Source organism: Dermacentor silvarum, chromosome 8 (assembly GCF_013339745.2).
Source record: "Dermacentor silvarum isolate Dsil-2018 chromosome 8, BIME_Dsil_1.4, whole genome shotgun sequence".
Taxonomy (NCBI): Eukaryota; Metazoa; Arthropoda; class Arachnida; order Ixodida; family Ixodidae; genus Dermacentor; species Dermacentor silvarum.
In genome coordinates, this window is record NC_051161.1 from 35,920,528 (window position 1) to 35,942,580 (window position 22,053).

Consider the following 22,053-nt stretch of genomic DNA (forward strand, 5'->3'; position numbering starts at 1 on the left):
TAAAGTCTATTTCTTTGCGTCAACACCTTATTCTACGACAAGTTTGTTGTAAGTTACATACACGTGCCATTCTGTTTCTTTAAAAACGTCATCTGCCTGAGAAAAGCCATAGTTAGGTAGCAGTGTCATACAAACTATACAGTATAATATGAGTGCGCTATAGTACGTGTGTTGCTACTTAGGGCCAACCGTGGTGTGAAACGTGAGCGCTCGCATCATTCAAGAGTATCCTTGAACGTAGTCTGAATAAAGCGAAAGAATATCATCAAAAGTCTATAAGAATTCCTTCTACAAACAAAGGGAGCGGTCACCATCTCGTGAAACGGCCTTACTGTCACATTTACCTAGCGAACTCCTTATGAAGCATTATGAATGAACGATTACATTCTCGCAAAAATTCCTCAAAGAGTCAGGACCTGTGTTGTCGAGTGAGCTCCTGATCAACACTTTGCAATGTGGTGAACGCGGTTTCAATTATAGATCTGGGAGCTCAAAGTGCGACGTAATGCTAACGCATTTCTCTCGCATTTGCCGCTGAATCGTCACTGCTTTTTTGTTGTTGTTTTTTTTCTGCTGTAACGAGACGTGTATCGTTAAACCGTCAAGCTAACATACTTCGGATTTCCTTCGAACGTATCGAAGGCGCCGTGGCCTTGCGTACAGAATGCCCGACTGCGACGCGAGTCTCATTTCTTCTTCGCCGTGTTCCCGAGACGGAGAGAAAAGAGAAGTAACGATCTCATCGTCGATACTTGTCGTTCATCATCTTTTATTTTTCGGAATTTTGTATTTCAACGGTACATGACCATCGGCAGAAACGGTTCATTTTTGCGACCGTAATAGAGACCAATACGGGGAGCCACTTTCTGACCCGCGACAGAGCACACGAAGAAGCCAACAGGAGCCAAAGCAGAGGTCCGTCCTCCCACGTATTGACTAAAGCGTCAAGGGGGCGCATCTACCGTGTTTGCCGTGCGGATTGCTACCGAAGACCCGAGGAAACATTGTTGACCCGAAGCTTTCCCCCCCTCCCCGAGGAATCAGCGGCGGAGACGACCGTGCAAGCGGCTGCAGCGGCTGGCGCGATGTCCGCACTGCCTGCTCCGCAAGGATAAGGTTATTACACCGACATCTCTTCGCTCGGGGCGCAGAGGAACAATCGGCTCTGACTCCGGGCCCCCCCCTTCGTGTCTCGGAGACTGGACCTCGTGCGGAGTGCGCCCGTATGTCTTGAGACGCGAGACTTGTTTACGCTTGGGTCTTAAAGGTATATAACGCGGGGGGAATGTGGCGGTCTTGACGAATGGATCGTAAAGGCAAACGGATTGCCACAGGTTATCCCCGTTAGGGAGTCGCGGAAGTTAGTGGCGAACGTGCTATACACGGCTGGATTGTGTAGAGCCGCGTATACATACCTGGTGCGCCGCTTCCTATAAGGCGCTTGATGCGCGCTGTTGTATGCGCCCCATAAGGGGGTCGTTTTTAGAGCGACTAAGTATACATGGCGTGCGCGTGGCTTTGGGCTAAATCCGACTCCATTTGTGAGAACGTTTACAAAATAACATTTGACGTCGTGCACTTCTGCGGCGCTGTGCCGCTTGATGCTCTCGCAGGCTATAACCCTTTTTTGCCGTGAATACCACGTGAAAAAACGTAACCCTGCACCTTGCATTGCAGTTGCAACTTTGAGCCGTGAGTATTTTGTCCGTAGTGTCGCAAGGTAGCGCGCTAAGCTTTGTAGTGCGGGCATCTCGTTTTACCGTATACGGCCGTTACAATGTGCTCGAGATTCGGCTTGTCCCGACTTTTGAAGACCCGGCAGGTATCGTTCGCCGACCTTTTGTTCGCGGCTATAATGTGCTGGGCTTTGCGCGTCACCTTGGCAAACACGCGAGGTTTGAGAAACTTGGATCGGAGGCCTCCCGCTTAGCCAATCTGGCTGATTGTTATGCATGATCGCACTCAGCGCAGAACGGGTCTTTATTCATCATCGATTTCTGCCTCTTCTTTTTTTCTTTTTTTTTTTTGCTGCCCCATTTTTTATTGTTGCAGCAGGGTGTTGGAACCTGTCGGAAGACCTCTTTTTAACAATCTATGCAGATGCGGCAGCAGCATGGTATCCTCCTCACAGCGACCCTAATTATCATCCAAATTGAATTTCTCGTTCCTTCTTATTTGCTCACGCTGACGGTGTCCTGTAGTTCGTTCGTTGCTTTTATCGTTTTTTTTTTTCACGTGTTGTTCAGCACAGTTTCTGTCATTGCATCGGTGCAGCTCGCTCACCTTTGTCTGCTGACTGAAAGCCTTCGATATGCTCTATTCTAAAATATATGAATTCATTTCAAATGCTGTCTTATTGCAGATGGGGACCGGCGACTATTGTTACTGTTATTATTCGGGAGTTTTGTCACAAGACATATGTAGTAGAAGAAATGAGCAAAAAAAAAGTAACTTAATGTCTAGCACCCCGCTGTATGTGACGCAGGCACTGCAACACTGAGTTTTCGCATTTCCTGCCCGTTATCCAACGGGTATATAGTCCCCTGGATGCCTGAGCTTACCCTCTCTGAGCATCTTGTTCATGAAACGCGATCCTTCACTGTCGCGTTCACGTCGCCGATATATAAACACTGACCGTGGTGTGATCCGGCGCCTGGTATCCTCCGGGGTATGTCCAGCGCCCACTGCTCCGCCGTCTTGCGACGCAGGTGGTCCCACTCCCGCAGCGGGTCCAGGAACGGGGGCCGCTGGCCAAACGCGGTGGCGAATGCGCGGAACTGCTGCTGTTGGCCTGAGCAGGGGCGATAGAAGGGGCACATCACCTTAAAGCACACACGTTGCTTAATTTGTACATATAAAACGACGGTCAGTGACTGTAGACATCATTCGCTCCTAAGAACTTCCTATGGATAGATGGACTCTTGTTCGCAGGTACTGATTATGTCTGAATGATAGCTTGCGCTTGGGCTATGCGTGGACGGAATGTACGCGGCGCATACCACGTTCGTGTTGTGAATAACGCTCGCAGTGCTCGCATTTTACATGGAGTACGTGGATTCGTACTGTGCCTGTGTACATGACATTCGTAATGCAAGTAGCGCATTTATATCATCTGTAATGAGCGCAAAAACTATAATGTACTACACAGAGCAAACAATATAGGTTGTCAGAGTGTGTGTAAGGTACAATTTGTGTATTTATTTTTTATTTTTTATTACAGCTTTATATGTTTATTTCGTCTGCCTTCCCGCTCGAGCAGCGCTAAACGACGTATGGAGCAACCGGCTCTCGGCAGAGCAATCTCTGTATTCACGATAAATAACTGTATTATTACAGGCGCCAGATTTTTATTACATAAACCTGGTTTTTTTCAGCATGAGAGACAACATTAAAAACTGGCATATTGTGCCTGTTTAACTAATTATGACAGGTGGCAAGATGGCTCTTACGTCGTAGACATGGAGTCGAATCATGTTTAGCAATAAATGTACGTTTTCTTCTCTCGCAATTAGCTCTGCCAAGGTATCATATAATGTCGATGGGCATGATGATACTATTGTGAACATTGCGCTATGCGGAAAAATTGCACTAAAAGAAGAGAGTTGTTTTCCAGCAATTTCTTTCATTCAGCGCAATGTTCATAACGAACTGCACCAGCAGTCAATTGACCGTGCTATAATGATGGAACCTGCGAAACACGCCGTAGAATTTCGGTTAAGTATCCTAAATACCTGTCGATTTAATAACGTATTCCTCTAATACGGGTGTCACAGGTTTCATTTTAGATCGCGATCGAGCTCGATCGGGATCGAATTTCCAGATCACGATTAGATTCATTGCGCAAGCTGCGGAAGGAAGCCAGTCGCTGTCGAGAAATGTGATCCCGATCGGGCTCGATAGCCATCGAAAATGCGCCATGTGACACTCCTATTATTTACAGGCCAGCAACAGCGCACCCATGGCAACAGAGATGCGTTGTTGATAAACAAGGCCCTGATTGAGAAACAATTTCTTTTTTCCTTTCACGACGGCCTCCGAGCACACGTGCTATCATTCTCCGGAGAGACCCAGCCGAAGGTTATGTCCACAGGTGTCCCACGGATCCGCCGCGTCCCCCATCGTGTGGAGGGCAGGATGCCACGCCACGCGTGTTCTCCAAGTCTTTGACTTACGCAGTGGCGCCAACCGACACAGTATAACTCTTGGCAACACGCAAACACACCGCCCCTGCTTGCGAGCACAGTCCTTGACGCTAAGTGTCCAGCGAAGCTCGTGTATTCAAAAGCAACGCAGATAGCGAAGCCGACCAAGCTCCTCCGCGGTTGGGGATCTGTTAGGTTCGAGCCAAGACGTATACGCTTGTGCTTTTGGGGGGCGGGGGTGGGGGGGCAGAGAGAAAGAGAGAGATCGGGCGCGTGGCATTGGAGATAGCCCAGTTTCCGTGCCGGATCGGAGGTGACGACGAAAGCCACGGTGCCTGTTTGTTCTTGCGGTGTACCGGTCTGCGGCTTGAGATCTGAGCTACGCGGCCGATAAACAAAGAAGCTTTTTTTTTGTCTTTTTTTTCCCCTTTGTCTTATCCTTATCTCTAGGTGCGCCTCTGAGTGCCCGCGAAGATGTGGCACAGCGGTAGGTCCCTGTAATATACCGGAGGACACGTCTATTCTGTGGGCAACCTGACAAGTCTTCAAAGGGGGTAGGCGAAAGTTTGTCTTGGATTTCACGGGCTGGCCTTGCATTGGCGCAGAGTCCATGAATAGGAAAAGTGAAACGGGCGTCCGATCGGGGGTCAAATAGACTTCTCGACGTGGCATTCAAAAATGGTCTAGTTTAGCGTTCTGAGAAAATACCACGAGCTATACTCGCGTACAGCATCACGTGGTAATTAAGGGGAATTGAGCTTCCTAAAGAGCGTTCCTAAAAAAAAAGTCCCACATTCTCATTTGCGTTAATTTAAGCGGGGGAAGATAAAACATAAACATCTTATTTATGATGAAAAACTCAAAGAACACCATTGAGTGTTAAATCTGACTTATGCTCCTGCTTTTCTCCTCGATGTTGGAGCAAATACAAAATCGTGGCACCACTCGATCCACTGAAAAGCCGCAAACCACGATTCTCACGCATTATTATCTTCCCTCCTGGCGCAAACAGACGCCGCCGCTGACTTTCTTTTTATCCGTGCGTCAGCAGCAGGTGCTTTTCGCTATCAATCGAACATGAATGCCAGTCGCTCGCGCTTCGCGGCTCGCCTATATGTGTGTAGACCGCGATAAGGCTATGAGGAACAACTGTCGAGAGGTTCACTTTCGAGGACCCATGCAAGTGTCTCGTGCACGCTTTTTCCTTTACGCAATTTGTCCTTTCACTAGATATTTTTCGTTTATATTCAGATGCAGTTTGCGCACTCTTGAGTTATGCAGCCGCGTGCCCTTTCAATTGATTCAAGAGGCTTTTGTACACTGCCCCCCAGTCGAAGAAGGGAAAAAAACATTACCCAGATCCAACCCACCATGTTGGAATCTGCGGAATGAAGCTTTCATGAAGCGGTTAAATAAATGCCACGTAAGTGTTCATATTCTGCGCAGCGTTCTTGCACCATAGCGTTTTCCTGTCTGCCAGTGAGAAAGCCAAGTTGCGGAGACACCCCCACCCACCACCGCCAGGTGACCCACGTGACCGTGCGTTATACTGACACTTTATCCAATGTATATTGTAATGAAACTGTATATAGGGTCGGCGCGCCGATTACAGCATGCCGGTCGTGGACATAGTGCAAGAGTAAACTACACTTTATTCGGCGATAGAGTGACCAAGCACATGCGCCAAATCCCAAACCCTAGGAATGTAGGCATAGAAAGGTTTTGTTTTATTGAAGGAATTGTGCTCTTGGTTACTTATTTTCGTTTCAGTGAGGATATTTAGGTGCAATTTGTTTTATCGCTGAGTGATTCCATAGAAAACAAGCCCAGTAGCCAGGACACAAGGGTTGTAAAGATGGTAGTGCTGTGCAGCATCTGAGCTATTCAGCAAGACAGCCACATCAATAGCGTCAGCTGGAAGCAGTGGCGTAGCCAGTAATTTTTCTTTCTTCTTTGATTTTTGGTGGGAGGAGGCGGGGAAAGGGGGGGGGGGGGCGCACATCAACCATTTTTCTTGTTTCTCTTTGCACTCGGTGTTCCGTAGCACCTTATATGTCTCACCGAGCTAGTAATCACCAAAGCTGCTCGATTGCAGTTTCAAGCCGGCAGTGCAGCTGCCACTTTGACAACCCGCTGGAAATATGGTAGCGCATTTTTCAATGCGATTCTCGTTTTTGTTCACTCACGTCTTGGTTCCCGGGGTCCGTCGACGGTAACCTTGATGGCCTTGGCATACGTGGCCACCTGGGGGGGATTGGTGCTTAGGGTGATGGTCAGGGTGAAACTCTTGCCTGCGCCAGAGAATGAGAACAAAATAGGTGGTCACTATGCGCCGCACGACTCATTAAGCAAGCGGACGTTCGAAGTAATCGTCGAAAAAACAAACACCAAGGCACGTGCAGTGGGGCAAAAATGTTTACGGAAAACGAGGTTCCACAACAAATGTAATTTTTCCGCTCTGTTAATGCATATGGAGCTTCTAATTTACTGGATCGGCTATATGTGGGTCGCAAAAAGCTACTTCAGTGTGAAATTTTGTAATCGGAGCTATGTGCCCCGACTTCGCGGGAGTTAATTTTTTTCCCCCGAATCACATATTCCGCAAACTTTTGGGGCCTAGTTTACACGACGCTATAATCTCGCTAAGTTCGCATCGAACAACTTCAGGTTCTGCTTAAGTATACGCAGTAAGGCGATAACCACTGCGCCTTCGCACACCTTTGGAGCTTGGCATTTTTTTGCATAGTCTTGTGCGCCACGCAAACTCTTGAGAGTGTCGGTGCCTGTTCGTGTATATACTTCGGAGGCCACAGTAGGCGATGCTGTACAGCGGACAGTGTTGTGCGCATCGCGGTTAAGTTGTTCTAGAGAAGATGGCGATGTTAACTGTGAGAGCCTCCTACTGTTGAATTCAAGGCCGGAGGAATCGCTGAAGCCTGCTGATTGTTATATTACTGTTAATTTTTTGCTTCGCATTTGTTTTGGTTGACTGGAACATGTGATATGATGCCTATATTTGTGCTATATAGTGCATAACGTGGTTTACATCATGGACCTGGGACCTCAAAAGTTTCCACGTAATGCTAACGCATTTCTCTCGCATTTGCCGCTAAACTGCCATTGATTTTATGGACTTCACTATATCATATGGATTTGTCCACATTTTTAGAATTTGCTATCGATCTTCGAGATCGGCCCGCGAAGAAGGCTAGAAATCCAGATACCCAATACAGAAAGGTGGGGTAACTCGATCGCTAAGAAAGGCGTTGTCATTAAAACGTTCGAGCACTTCTATTTAGTTGCACGTTAAGAAACTTTATGTAGTCTAAATTAAACCCATGTCCTCTGCTACGGTGTGCCTCATAATCATACCGTGAATATTTATTTTAAATTTTAGGTCCACGCGATTCCCGCCAGAACTGACATCCCTGATATAGGTGTTCCTGCTCAGCAGTGGCGTAGCCAGAAATTTTGTTCGGGGGGGGCTCAGGTTGCAGCGCGGCCTCCTCCTTATAGAATTTGTCGAGGGATCAAATGCATGAATAATAACTTCATTGCCAATTCCATTGTATATTAGATGCTGCAAACGAATTATTGAGCGCTATGCACTGTCCATTAAAATATGTATGTTGTCATAAAAGAAGAAATTCGTATGCCCCAAAAATTGTGGCAGAAATAACTGATATCAATGCTTCCGCGTTTTTTTTTGTCTAATTAATAAGTAATATAAACATCACATGAACTTTAGAACTATTGACCCTTTTCGCGGAGCAGTTTGTTTTAGAGAAACGAGATGGCGCTCACGGCGGTGCGCAATACCTCTCCTCAGCGACCGCGCACGAATACGAAATCATTACCGCTTCTACCTTGCTTCTGTGCGATCAGCTGTCGGAAATGCAACTGAGTTTTCGCTAACACACTGTGCTCCAATCATGCTAGATTGAATAATGTGGATTGAAGACGTGTGCAGTAGTTGGCTGCAAAAATAGTCACTGGCATGTTAAGGAATAGAATGAATCTGTGTGGCGAAGTTCGCGGACCGCTGCTGCAACTGTCCGAACGTGTTACCGGCACTTCGTGATGTACGGCTTTCCTCGAGGATGCAGAAATTTGCTCATCCTCCAGCCTTGTATCGCTAACCTTCAAAGAAAGGGCTTCATCCCCAGAACGTCGGCAAGAATGAGTACCACTCGTTAAACAATCACAAAGGGAGTAGCGCCGCTTCCTGTCATAATAAGTTTCGCGCACGTTATCAATACACATCTGTCCAAATGACAGGAAAACTTACGCCCACTCTATCGCCGACGTATCAAGAATGAGTGAATGGACTCACACTTGATTATATGCGCACTGTATACACACAATAAATGACGGACTACACCTATGGCGCACCAATGGTCGAAGCTGAATGTTTCGTGATGGTCCACAAGAGTAAGCAAGTTACTAGCTGTAATATATATTTGCTACAAGGTATTACAACGTACAAAACAGCTACGTTTCGAGCCTTGTGCGCAGCAAGAACAAATCTATCGGATTCGGAACTGAGCACACCCGCGAGTGATTAGGCAGAAAATAATCAGATAGTGGCCACACCGAGGAACTTCGCTGAGTCAGAAACTGACAAGCCACTGCTTCAAAATATTTGCCGAATAAAGAACAAAGAGCAAAACATACTAATCCTGACTGAATTCATAATCGGACAGCTTGGAATACATATTTAACCCAGCTTTTAGAACAAGCACCATATACGCTGCTTATGCTATTTGAATCAGATAGTGGCCACACCGAGGAACTTCGCTGAGTCAGAAACTGACAAGCCACTGCTTCAAAATATTTGCCGAATAAAGAACAAAGAGCAAAACATACTAATCCTGACTGAATTCATAATCGGACAGCTTGGAATACATATTTAACCCAGCTTTTAGAACAAGCACCATATACGCTGCTTATGCTATTTGGACATAGCTTAATCAGCTCCGAAAGCGCTTTTGCATGTTCTCTGAAGCTGTGATCAAACCTTCGTGTCGTCCATCTAGTCACCGTCTTTGATATCTCCGAAAACAGAGGTTTTCTAAGCCGCGCCGGCGTCATACACTTCCATTGTAAACAAGGAGGCAGCGGAGGCAGTTGAGGCAAGCAATGGACGCGTCACCACGTGATCAAATATGGCAGCGCCCACGGGATCGCCGCGAAAAGGGTCAATATCAGTTCGAAACCAGCAAAGCAGTGCATGCAGCTTATATTAAAAACGTAAAGGCGATGAAATGAATAAGTTGAGGACAAATATTTTGATGAATCTTTGTCATTCAATAACCTTGTTTAGATTTTTCTACATATGCAACGGCCAGGAAGAAACCTCAATGAAACTATCCCTCGTTGCAATCGATTGCACAGGAGCAGCTGTAACTCGTCGTGTATTGTAATTACACCGAGATAATACTCGCAGCAGTGAGTACAAATAAAATGTGGGAGTTCTGCAAATTATATATTAGAAATTGCGAAGATAGAATGGAATATACAAATGCGAAGATACAACTCGCTAAAGGGCAAAAAAAAAAGAGTCGCTGGAAACAAAGTTCGCTGCTTGTATACACAAAACCTCGCAATAAGATATTTAAAAATACGTATGAGTCTCCAATAAATCTACGTATTTAAGCAAACGTCACTGCATATAATGCGTCAAAGAAGACAAATAAACATGTTGCTCAGTCACAGATAGTAAACTTTGCGCACAGAAAGACAGATGATCTAGGCAAGAATATAACTATGATCGCAGAAATCGTGATACGTACTTGGGCCATGCAGCGGTCGCGACAGCGCCATGTGGGTAGAATAATAGAGGAATAATGCATAGATCAGTACGAAAATGTGTAATTTAACTGCCTGCACAACGCCAACAATAATTCTGCACCCAAAATTAAAGGAGGGTATTCCTTCGTATCAAAAAAGAAATAAAAGCAGGTAGCTGAAAATGAAAGAAAAGGACAAACGAAGGCCACAGATGATGCGGTAAGTTGAACTACCCAATATCCGAGTGTGTTTTTGGCGAACGCCACGTGCCATAGGCCGGGCTTTCAATGAACAAGGTCGGTCAAAATAGTTATCGGTATTCTCGTAATTTTTGTATTCGCGTGATAATTGTTATCATGATGCTAACTGCTAGAATAAACGACGAAAATTTCTGCGGTTTTAAAAGCGAATGAACGGTCATACGTTTTCATAATTAAGAACTTATGGACCTGAAGCAACAGTGCTTTTTACTTGCATTGACTTTTGCTGCTTCGCTATCTAAAGGACAAACTTCTCTCGACGGGAAAGTTGAGCGAAGTGGTCAATGACTTCGGACACGTTGATGCCGACGTCTCTGTGGCTGTATAGAAGCGCCAGCCTAACCATGCGTTCCACAGACATTGTAGAGCGCAAGTAGTTTTTTAGTAAACTCTTGTTAAAAAAATATTCTCTCTGCGCTGGCAGTGGTCACTGGAAGGGTGACTAGAAGCTGCAGCAGTATTTACACATTTACATAGAACCTGCTGTCGCAATGAGATATGGGCATCTATTCCGGTGCTAAAACCTAAAACACTCCCTTGATGTTGATGGCATACTTGTTTAGGTACCTTGCAGAACCTAGTAGGCTGTTCGATTCCAGCGATGCCGCATTTCGTCAGGAAGTATGGAGAAGCAGCCTGCTTTTGAATCTAGGCTTTCTTTGATAATGTCACCACAAATTTCTATAATTTGCTTTTGTGCGTCTGTGCTTAAATACAAGGCATTACTGGGTCAACTTTCCAAATGGTTCTTCAGATATGTATCTCCACAATCAGCTCGCATGCAAAGAAGCACTCTGAAAATGCCTGTATTTTCAGCAGGGGCACTGCTTAAATCCATAGGGCCCCTGTCCCTGTGGCCACGGAGAGCCAGACCTTGTCGCCCGCAAAAAAAAAAAAAAAACAAATCTCAATAATAGGCCGTTTACTTTCTTCTGTTTTCTCATATTTTACTTTGCCTGCTCTGGTCCAGCTGATCAATCACATTGGGCACGCTTCCTGAAAATGTTTGCAGAAAATTATCAGCTGCTAGCTGACAGTCACGGTGATATGTAGTATTTTCGTGTGTGTGGGAGATTGCGAGCGCGCGCTTCCATTTATGGAACGGCTTGGGCACGAGCGTTCCAGTGCGCGCATGTTGGCCCAAGTTTATAAGAACATTAACCCCATAAAGTTCTAGAATTGAAAATCTTTTAAAGCATGCCTTTGTAAATGTCAGCGCACCTTTCGCGTCAAAAGTTTATGAGAACTTTATACCCATAAAGTTTCGTAATTGAAATCCATGCGCTGCATATATTCCGCGGCCGCTGCGAGATGCCGCAACGCGCCCGCTCGCTATCGAAAAGCCGTTGAAAGTTTGTGCTCGGATGGGGCTCCTTGCGTTACGTGACTCCAGGTGCAAGGGCATTGTCACGAAATCCAGCCCCAGTTCGCAATGTTCGCGCCGAAATGTCTTTTCGAGCGTGAAAAAGACATTGTAGACAAAATCCAGAATGATTGCCGGCGTCGGTGGTAGTTTTGGTCGGTGGTGCATGCCCGCACGAAAAAATTTCGGGGGGGGCTGAAGCCCCATCAGCCCCCCCCCTGGCTACGCGCCTGCTGCTCAGGGACATGGTAACAGGGAATAACCTAACCAAAGGTCCGTTTCACTTTTCCACCGGCCAGTCGCCTCTCAGTTTGTCATTAAATGTCTAGTATCTCCCGCTTCATCTTCCGTGCATCTGAGACAGTTTCATCTGTACGCGCTCGAAAAAAGAGAAGCACCGCGTGCTTTTTTTTTTCTCTCTTTTTTTTTAAAGCTACCTCTTCTGCAGCGTTGGAAACATCGGTCTAGTGCAAGCGCTGATGGCGTTGCGCAGTGCACGGCCGTGCGTAATGTTACGTATTCACGTTTCCTATGAGGAGGAAAATTTTTCCCGCTCCACCGAGCTAACTCCATAGCAGTGTTACGCGCACCACTTTCCAAGGTTACCGCCCCGCGTACGCTCGCTACCCCTGCCACAGAGCACTTACCGGGTTCCGAGCCATTTTTCATCTCGTTTCATGCACCAACCCCTGCGCACCACTCTGGCCTCCCCGCATTAGAGAGCCGCAGCAGTAGCAGCAGTGAACTGCCTGTCGACATTCAAGTTTTTTGTTTTCTCACTTTTGAGCCCTGCGTGCCGGACGCCGGGCGTCACTCCCGCTACCTCTTTTATAGTTTTTTTTTTCTCTCGAATATTCCTAATGTGGGGTGCTAAGTAGGAAGATGAACATAAGCACTCGCGGACATGGCTAAAGGAACATGCCCTTTATTTGATGTTTTCGCCCCTCGAACGCTTTTACCGTCTAGCCGGGAAGGCCTTGCTTCTAAGCTGTTTCACTACATCGTTGCTTATAAGACCCACGGTTGTTGCTGTTTCTTCGCATCCTCGCCTGTGCTTAGATCGGCGCGTGAGGGTGAGCTTACGTTTTTATTTCGCGCTCTCACTCCTTCCTAATTCACTGTAATTCACGGTTGTGCTGCTGAAATGTCTTCCCTTTTTGTAAGTGCACTTTTTATCTATACCATCAGTGTGATTTGCACTTCGTGAAGTTTTTTTTAAAATTTTATACGGCACAAGTGCAGCCACGCCTTCCTTGAGTGTTACGGCTGGAACTGAGCACGCACACTCGCCTTTAGCTGGAATGGCTTTGTAGAAAATGTGCTGTTAAACGGTGCTCTTAGAAAATCGCGTCGTATTCGTCATACCCACGTCGTCGTTGTTGTGTTCTTACTTATCACAAAATATGCGTTGCATCGCGAAATCTGTACGTTTCTTTTTATTATTATTATTATTATTATTATTATTATTATTATTATTATTATTATTATTATTATTATTATTATTATTATTATTATTTGGTTGCATTTGAAACGGTCGAGAAAACTTGCACCTAGTGAACTGCTTTGGCCATCAAGTGACCTAAGGATGGAACAGGTGTCTTTCTTCTTCTTCTTTTTCTTCATATTCATTGCGGTTTTGCAAGTAAACCTTGCACACAGGAATACTATGTGACAGCCACATGGATAAGAATATAAATCACTTTTCAATTGCATAGGGTGGAAGTCGTGGCTATACGACAATATATTGCATGTAATTTTTTTTTATTTTCATGGTTTTCTGCTCGGAAGACTTTGGCTGTCAGAATAATGCATTGTTTCGGCATGATGTTCCGAAGTTCATGCTGCCGTCTTACTTTGATCAAACAATCGAATCTTTACCGCTGATCCTTTCTGCACCGGCGCCGAAGCGAGGGTTCGCTTACCCACAGTGCGCGCTGACAGAAGCACACGTAGCTGTTTCTCCGAGATTCAAACAAAGGAAGCCGACTTATGCCTCGAAATAAGCCATTTTCCAAGGCTGTCTGGAGATGATCACTACTGGAGTGGCGGCTAAAGTAACCTATACCATGATTTTGCGTACTCGGACCCGGCAGTCTGAAAGTACTAAAGACGCCGGTCATTAGTTGGCGAACAAGAGCCGGTTTCTACCTTCACTCTCATTCTCAGTGCTTCTCTCAGCATCCCACGACCTCTGTCATGCATTAGACACGACATCTCAACCCTGCTTCGACCATTGTGTCTGATATCCAGCACGCGTGCATTTCGTAATGCTCAGTGGCGAACAGCTTATGGGACGCCTTGCTCTTGCCGTCGCCTGCCCAACGAAAAACCATACTGGGTTATACTCATAGTATGGTAGTCAATGATCTTGCCCTCAGAGCATCCCGCCATTGCTAGCCCAGGACCCACAACGATTGGATCGCTTGCAGGATTCCTCATTTTCTTCGGAGGCGGAAGACGTCAAGTTATTTGAGGATTCAAAATGAAATTCGGTCAAGGAAATGTTCCTCCTCACTCTGGATGACGGTAGAAGCAGAATGTTTTAAGGCTGAATGCGTTGTGAGCTCTCCATAAATTCTTAGCGTTGTCGTTTTCTTTCTGTGCCCTGACACATGAGCGCGGCCGCGAATCAGGTGGCAGGCATCATCAGTATGACACCATCTCGAGACTACGAGGCCACGCAGCTGTGCCGCGCGGCAGTCGCCACTGATTCGTCGCAAGTACAGCAACTTCGCCGCCATGAACGTAGCCCCAGCTGCCCAAGCGAGCTGCTTAGCATCGCCAGAAACGCCACGTCCACCAGAGTCCGTAAGGCTGTGGCTGGCGTTCCCGTTCATGCCGCTCGCTCTCTTGGTGGGGCTCATTGTCTTGCTCATCGTAGCTCTCACCGCACCGGTGGCCATATTGATTCCGCCCCGCACTCCGGCCTGCTGCCACGGTGAACTGCGGCTCCTGTCTCGTCTGGTCAACGACACTATCCAACCGTGCCGTGACATATTCGCTCGCGTCTGCGCCACCTACGGGCGCAAGGAAATGCCAGGATCGCTCCGCGACATCCGTTTGGGCGAAGAATCGGCCCGCTACAAGCCGGATGGAAGCGAGGCGGGCAAGGTCATTAATAAGCACTACCAGGTCTGCCTGGGCGCCATGTCGAGGGCAGAAGAACTGGCTCCCGAAACTGTGGCAAGCATCGTTCATTTCATGGGCAGTGAAGCCTTCAAGACGCAGAAGGGCATGCTCCGTTTCGTCGTGGAGATGTCGCTCAGGTACAGCCTCGAAACCACCGTGCTCTTCCTGACTTCCGACCTACGAGACATCTGGAAACAGCACGTGAAGACGTACAATAAGCGCCCAAACGCAACCACTAGCGTGGCTGTCGTCATCACGCGACCCATCGTACTGCAGGTTAACGGCTCCGTGGCACCGCTGTACGCTCGCGTTCAGCGGGAAGCACTCGAGGCCGTGAACCAAGCGCTATCGACCAACGTGACAAGCTATGACATCGAGACACTGGTTGGGAACCTGACGATCGTGAAGGACGAGGCAGCTCTTTCAGCGAGCGACATGGGCGCCCTAACAAGCATGGTCCCGAGTGTGCTAGACACCGAATGGCGAGCACTTCTAGAGAACATCGCGGGTACGCCGCTCGGCAAAGAAGTCTTCCACACCTCGATAGCCGAGATCAAGCACCGGCTTGGCGTACTCCTGGACACCGCGCGGCAGCCCACGACCATCGCGTTCCTCTTAGTCGACGCCACGTCAAATTTAATTCTGAGCATGCTGCACTCCAGGTTCAAGAAGAGCATTCACGAGAGGTACTTTCGTCGATGCACCGACGAAGGACAGACCCTGGTCCCGCTCTTGGCCGTCCACAGGCTCAGCATGATCAAGTCCGGAGAAAAGCGTGCCGAGCAGTTCCGATCCGTATTCCAGAAGATAGCTGGCATCGTGGCGGACACGGCGCCGCGCTTTGCCGCGCCCAAGGACGCCGAATCTCTGAAGCAGTACGTTAATCGGTTTGGCATAGTCCTGCCGGTCGACATTTTCCGGATGAACGCGCCTCTACCGAAGCTGGGCGACCGCTACGCGTGGAACTACATGTCGCTACAAGCGTCCGGATGGACGGCGGAGAGGATGCCTCTGCCGAAGAGCATTCCGCGACTGGCGCTTAAAGACGCCATCCAAACCAAAAACCTGATGGTGCGTGATGACACCATATTCGTGTCCTTAGGCCTATACACCGCCATGAACATATCAGACGACTACGACCCCGTTGTCGCGTACGCCACTGTCGGAATGTCCCTGGCCGACGCGCTCTGGAACAGTGTGTTCAAAACGCGCTTCAGCACCGAGACGAACCTTCTGTTCGACGTTGTAAACAAGTGTCGCAACGCTTCGGGACACTTCTTCCCGAAAATTGTGTTCAGGTACGCCGAGCTTAGCTTCAATGTGACCCTGGAGGCAGCGCGGAGCAAACAGTGGTTCGACGAATTCCAGATGGGTGCCTTAATGAAGGCGTCGCGCTGTCAGGTGTTCTTCCTGCTTCTTCTTTTCCACTACTACTGCCCCGGCCGTATGTGGAAACAGCGCATGACGGGACGAGAGTCGAATTACCTGCTCTCTAACACCGATGACTACCACACCGCCTTCGGCTGCCCCTGGAATGGTGTTAGAGACAATGCGACGGATGTGTGCATTTCCGAGGGTCGCGACGCAGTTTTGAATGCGACAAACGTACCTGTGGCTGGTGGCACCAGGTGACACGCGATTACATTTAGGTGAAAGGCATCATCTTTGCTGTTAATAGGTAGTGCCTCTCGTAATCTTTTGTGCCTGTAATTATTCAAGACTGCATTTGGCTGAGCGCAATTCACATCATTGCACATCAGCAATTGCTGATGTGCATTTTTATGCGTATAACTACTTGAGTGCAGTTTCTTTATAGTTTATCTAAATACATTAGTTTCCTTTTTTGCCATGTCCACATCACACATGAAAGTATATTTACTCACCGTGGGGAACAGTGAATTTGACGTTGCGCTGCGAAGCCCGAGAGTGCGGGATCGAATCCTGGCCACGCCAGCCGCATTTCGACGAGGGCGAAATGCAAAAGCGCCCGTGTACCGTGCTTTGAGTGCACCTTAAAGAACCCCATGTGATCAAAATGAATCCGGAGCCCTCCACTATACGGTGCGCCTCATAATCTTATCGTGGTGTTCGCACTTAAAACACCTGAATGAAATGTTAGTTTCCAAGAAAGGTATGTCTAATATGACAAACCTTGACTACTGAGAGGGAGAACTGGCCGTTCCACGGATTCTTCCGCACGCAACCGTAATCTGACTGCGTCGCGGAAGGTTACAGAACGGAGGTTAAGAGAACCTCAGGTGGGCGCTGGTTATTGTTCTTGCACTGTGCATGGTGTGTGGAGCCTTAACCGCAAGAAATGGTGGCTCGTCATACGCAGTCGTGGCATATACGTATAAGGTGGGCTATTTTTTCGCTCACATGCGCTAAAAGGATAAACTGTGTGTAGGCGTATCGAGCTGTACTTCCACATTGATATACACAGCCTGAATGTGCCGAGCGGTCGACAAGCGCCAGCGTTCCGACAATATGCTAACATGGGGAAGCGCGCGTAATCATTGAGCTTACGGTAAACAAATCATATTTTCTGATGGAAGCAAGCTCGCGGACAGTGTCCTAGGGGACTCTGAGAAAGTGGGCGCATCATAGACCGCTACTGTATCCTATGAGCTATAACTTGACGAGTGCTCCATCGCTGTGGTGGTTTCGTAAGCACGCGTGCCAATTAAGCATTGTGCAGTGTATTTGTAAATTAAATGTGCGTTTGACCTCCTAGCAGCGACCTTCAGGAATTTTCGGGCAACGAGGGCATTACGAGGGAAGATTCTCTTATGTGCGCTTATCCTAACATCGCATTCCTCGCAACGCACCGATAATTGCGGCTCCAACGACAAAGACCTTGCGCGTTCGCGCTTTTATAGTACTTTAACTTTACTACTCCGATAACGCTTGCGTATCTTGATCCTCTTTGGTCTTGCGCTCGCTGTGCCACGGTTTCTGTGAGGAAGCGATGCCAGCCTGACTGACTTCGCAAACGTTCGTTTGTACTTGCATCACCAGCGCACGTGCAAGTGTGACTGTAGATACACTTTCCTTTACGTGATTTCATGTCACGAGTCTTGATTATGGGCTGCGTTATCCGGGATGAAAGTGCATACAAGGCAGACAAATCTGTTGATTGCGCCGCACCGTCGGCGTCGCGTTCCTAACCTTGGCGAGTACGACGTGTTTATGTCCAATTGTCTTCTCCGCTTTCACATTCTGCTCGTCTCGGTAGACCTTATCGAACGGTGGTCGACTGATCCGTACGCAAGGCCAGGTCAGATAAGGTGAGAAAGGAAAATATGTGGGAGAAAGAGAGCTCCTCCGCTTTTCGTGGCGGCTGACACTTCTTCTTTCAAGCGGCAAGGACATCCTTCTGCGGTCGGCATATCGCGGTGGCATATCTATAGGCACCGTTTCGAAAGGCGAAAGAGTGCGCCAGTCTTCCGGGAACGGGCCGTCATTCACCATCGCATCTACCCAATCAAAACGGACAATAATTGCGTCGCATTTGGTTCTCGCTCGCAATGTCGTCGTATTCGGTTGCAGCAAAAATGTCCGAGGTTTCTTCGCCCGGTTTGCGAATGAATGTATACTGACGACGGTGATGCTAGCATGTTTTCTTTCTTTCGGGCACCTTGGTCACGTTATGTAGAGATCGCCGACGCTCACCGCACCATATACAGTTGCTTGAAGTCGTTTTTCTCGAACCTAAGGCCATGTATACTTGCTTCAACTAAAGCTTATAATGCGTGGAACAAGTATGCCACCTCCATATTGCAGTGATATAATCTAAGCGAGTGATAGTGAAATATCAACTGCTGTGATATATCAAAGCGAGTAGAGAGAGGGTTGCGAAGGGTTTGCCAAGGCGTATGACTGGTTTGAAGGTGATGACAAGTGGGGTATGACATTGTTGCTGTCGCTTAGCGCAGTGATTGAGTAGGGGGTGCGGAGCCTGAGTACTTCCCTTTTTTATCTGCGAGGGGAACGTTGGCTGTGACTGGCTGTGTTGCAATCTGAGCAAGACAGGCTCACGCATGAAGGTGGTGACTTGAAGTGGTCACGATGCATGGTTTGAAAAATGTATACCTCATGCTGGGGGAAGCCAACGTTTATACAAGTTCTCGTGTCAGCACACTTGGTTCAAGCCTGAAACGTTGCTTAATCGACCACTGTTTATCACAGCTGTGTTTAACTCAGTGCTCCGAACAATTTCGGCACCACGCACCAGGTGTGCTGTTGAGCGCATAACAAGTTGTCGCTTTCGAAATATATACACGTGTGGTGACGAACTCAGGATGCAGTGAGCTCGCATGTTTGTGTGCGTGACGCGGCGTGTTTCAGGAAATGCCTACTAGCAGTAACTTATACATTTAGTCAGAATAAAAATATTAAGAATGACCGTGCGCGAAACCACCGCCAGTTATTACGAATTCTGTAATTTATGGATCATAAACTGAAATTTGGTCTCGTCCGTTCTGCTTTCTTGTCATGGTTTTATTTAGGGGCCGTTCCTTGTTTTAAATATCTAAGGACTCCTTCGACAGTTAATTAAGAGCAACGGATGAACAGGTGCTCAAGAAATCCTGCTATAGTAAAGCAATGCTCGGACAATACGACAGAGCAGAGAAGGTAAAAGCCGAAAAAAGCTTCGGCGTTCATGCGACTTTTAGTCGTTTTGACGAACGTTATCGCATATCTTTTTTCATGTAGCAGATAATGAGAATATTTCTCGTTCGGACACTTGCCACAAGACGTACGCACCAAAATTAGCAAAGGCCGTCAAATAAATGAATGCAGCCAATTTGGTGCAGGTATCTGCAGGAGTGAATTAGCGTGCTTGCTAACGAGTCCGTTATCCAATGGGTAAAATCATCCGGCACATCGGCTTTAGTTTGGCATCCCCGAGCATCTTGTGTCTAATATCCTTAGTATAAGGGCACAGCCAAAAAGAAAAAGAAAAAAATGGCGAATGGTTCGTAGTAGACACAGACATACTGGTACGAGAAGATCGCACTTGTGCAACGCAAAGTGTCTTCGAAAGGCTCTGAATGTCGTGAATAAAGCCGGACAAACTGCATTCCCAACGTAAAGGTGTTACTAAAGCTTCAATCCGTGTCCGTCTGTATAGCGCTGTACCTCAACCACTGCACATGTTACATCTACTTCGGAACTCTTATCCGCTGCGGTAGCTTGTATAGGGGCTACGGCGTTGCGCTGCTGAACTCTAGGCCGCGGATTCGATCCCGGCTGTGCACGTTAAAGAGACCCGCGTTGTCAAAATTAATACGGACTCCCCCACTACAGGGCGTGCCTCATAATCAGATCGTGGTTTTGGCAGGTGATACCTCAGAACTTAATCAATTTAATTTCGAATTCTTCTTAGTGGCAAATGAAGAAGATACCGTTATTATACGACGACTGAAGCTGACACCGGTAGTGCAAAAAATCAGCGTGTCGTGACACTGCTAACAGCGCAAGGTGCTTGCTCACAGTACGAAGACCCGCAGTGCGCTTCTTCCTAAATTAGCGCGTTCGCGTGTTGACAGACGCGCGACCGCGGCTCAGTCACGGATCTGACCGGTCCAACTTGCGGAACGAGCAAATTTTCCGCAAGTGCGCGTCCTTTCTTTTCGGAAAGCAGCGACTTCCTTTGTCGCGGCGGTCTAATATAAAAAAAGAAACAGAGACGGTAGCTGAAGAAAGACCACTTTCGCATCCATCAAACTTTAGAAACGATGGTCGTCGGGACCCAAAAAGAGCGCGACTTCCCTAATCCCCGGGCTAGCTCCTTTCGTTTCCCACCATATTGTCAGCGCCGCTTCGCCTAATTCCTTGATCTATAAGCTTCGGGAGCCGCCGGCGCGCTGCGTTGGTGATTACGAGGAAATCCGCCGCGCCCGCGCTCTTTCCAGACAAAGTCCGTACACGTTTTGGGGGCGCGCGCGTTCCTCTGGACGGACGTCCGGTCCTGTGTGGATGACAATTCTGCTTCCGGCTTAGGAACACGTATATATACGAGTGCCTACAGCCCGCAGTCAAGAAGCCTGCCGTCTCAATTCCCTGTTCTCCTCTCCGGGTCGTCGTGGGCTCCCACTGGCACGTTCTGGATCCATCTATATATCGCACGCGAATTGGGGGCTCAGCTCGTGAGATGTGCGTCGCAAAGGTTGTGTAACACCTAGCTCTCCCCCATTCACCACCATTTTTTGCCCCTGTGCGTTAACTGATGATAAAATGGGAAGGCAGGGCACCTTAAGAGTTCGCTATATTCTGAACACTGTCGTTGACCCTTGCTCCCAGAAATTGGCGTAAACGCACTGTTGGGGATGACCGAACGCGAGAAATTGGGAAAAAAAGAGCGCTCACTTGGAACTGGTTGGTACGCGTTATAGCTGAATATAGAGTAACAGCCCATGTGACAGGACACGCAGGTTCTTGTCTCTTCCTTTCATTTGTCCTGTTCCGTGCAGTATTACTCAATTTAGCTGTACAATTGGGAAGTATATGGGAGAGTGTGAGAACGAGAAAACGCGTGAGGATGAACGCCGAGTTATGGCACCCTCGAGATTGGCGAAGTCTAGTCTTTGCTACCGAATTCCTTTTTCGTTAACGCTCGTCGAAAAATGGCCGAATGACAGAATATGCGTCCCAACTTCTTCTCGCCTGAGTTTGGACCGTTGAGAAGGATCCGCAGCGCCTCGCGCGTTGTGAAAAGTTCAGGGGAGTGGCACCTCTTCCGCACTAAAGCGGACAGACACGCTACGGTGCAGGGAACCGACACGTCCTTTTTCACCCGGCAGCCACCTTGTCTCGCCATACCAGCACCTTTTTCTCCCTCTTCCATTTTTTTTTCTTTTACTCCCGACCTGTAACTGCGCCCTCGTTTTACCTTTCCTGCTGCAACGCGACGGCTGCGGTCATTGTAGAGACACCCCCTTTCCTATTATTCTTTGGTGTATTCGGCGTCCCCGAAACCACTCTGGTCTGCGGGGTGCCGCGTCTCGCGGCTATAGCTGAATACATCCGGGGACCTACCCATACACGCTCGCCTTTTCTTGCACCGCCGTTCGGTCGCGCCACTCTTGGCACGCCTGCCTAAACCGAGCGACGCTTTATTTTCGCGGTGATCTCTCAATTCGGGACGCCCGTTCTTTACACCAGTATACCACCCCCTCTTTCTTTCTTGAGGTATCATTCATCCGCCTCTATCCCCCTTCTTTTACGTGTACAGGGCTTTTTCGCGCTTCCAGAGGCGACTTCCCTGATTTACTCAGTCACAACGCGAAATGGCGGCTCCTGCACCGCATACGCGAAAGTGTTTGTTCAGGCTCGCTGGCTGGCATTCCAGAATAAAGCAATGTAT

General features: G+C 47.9%; 2 protein-coding genes across 2 annotated transcripts in view; one reads left to right on the forward strand and one right to left on the reverse strand.

Annotated features, from left to right (window-relative positions):
• The window catches only part of LOC119461016 (transcription initiation protein SPT3 homolog), a 575,536-nt gene that overhangs the window by 5,443 nt on the left and 548,040 nt on the right, over positions 1-22,053 (forward strand). The gene's annotated exons all lie outside the window — the stretch shown is intronic.
• LOC119461015 (runt-related transcription factor 3) overlaps positions 1-22,053 on the reverse strand; it is a 35,660-nt gene that overhangs the window by 3,070 nt on the left and 10,537 nt on the right. Inside the window, exons 2-3 of the mRNA XM_037722185.2 lie at positions 6,329-6,433; positions 2,636-2,791 (exon numbers count right to left, since the gene is read on the reverse strand). Coding sequence (XP_037578113.1) covers positions 2,636-2,791; positions 6,329-6,433 — 261 coding nt within the window. The remainder of the gene's footprint in view (positions 1-2,635; positions 2,792-6,328; positions 6,434-22,053) is intronic.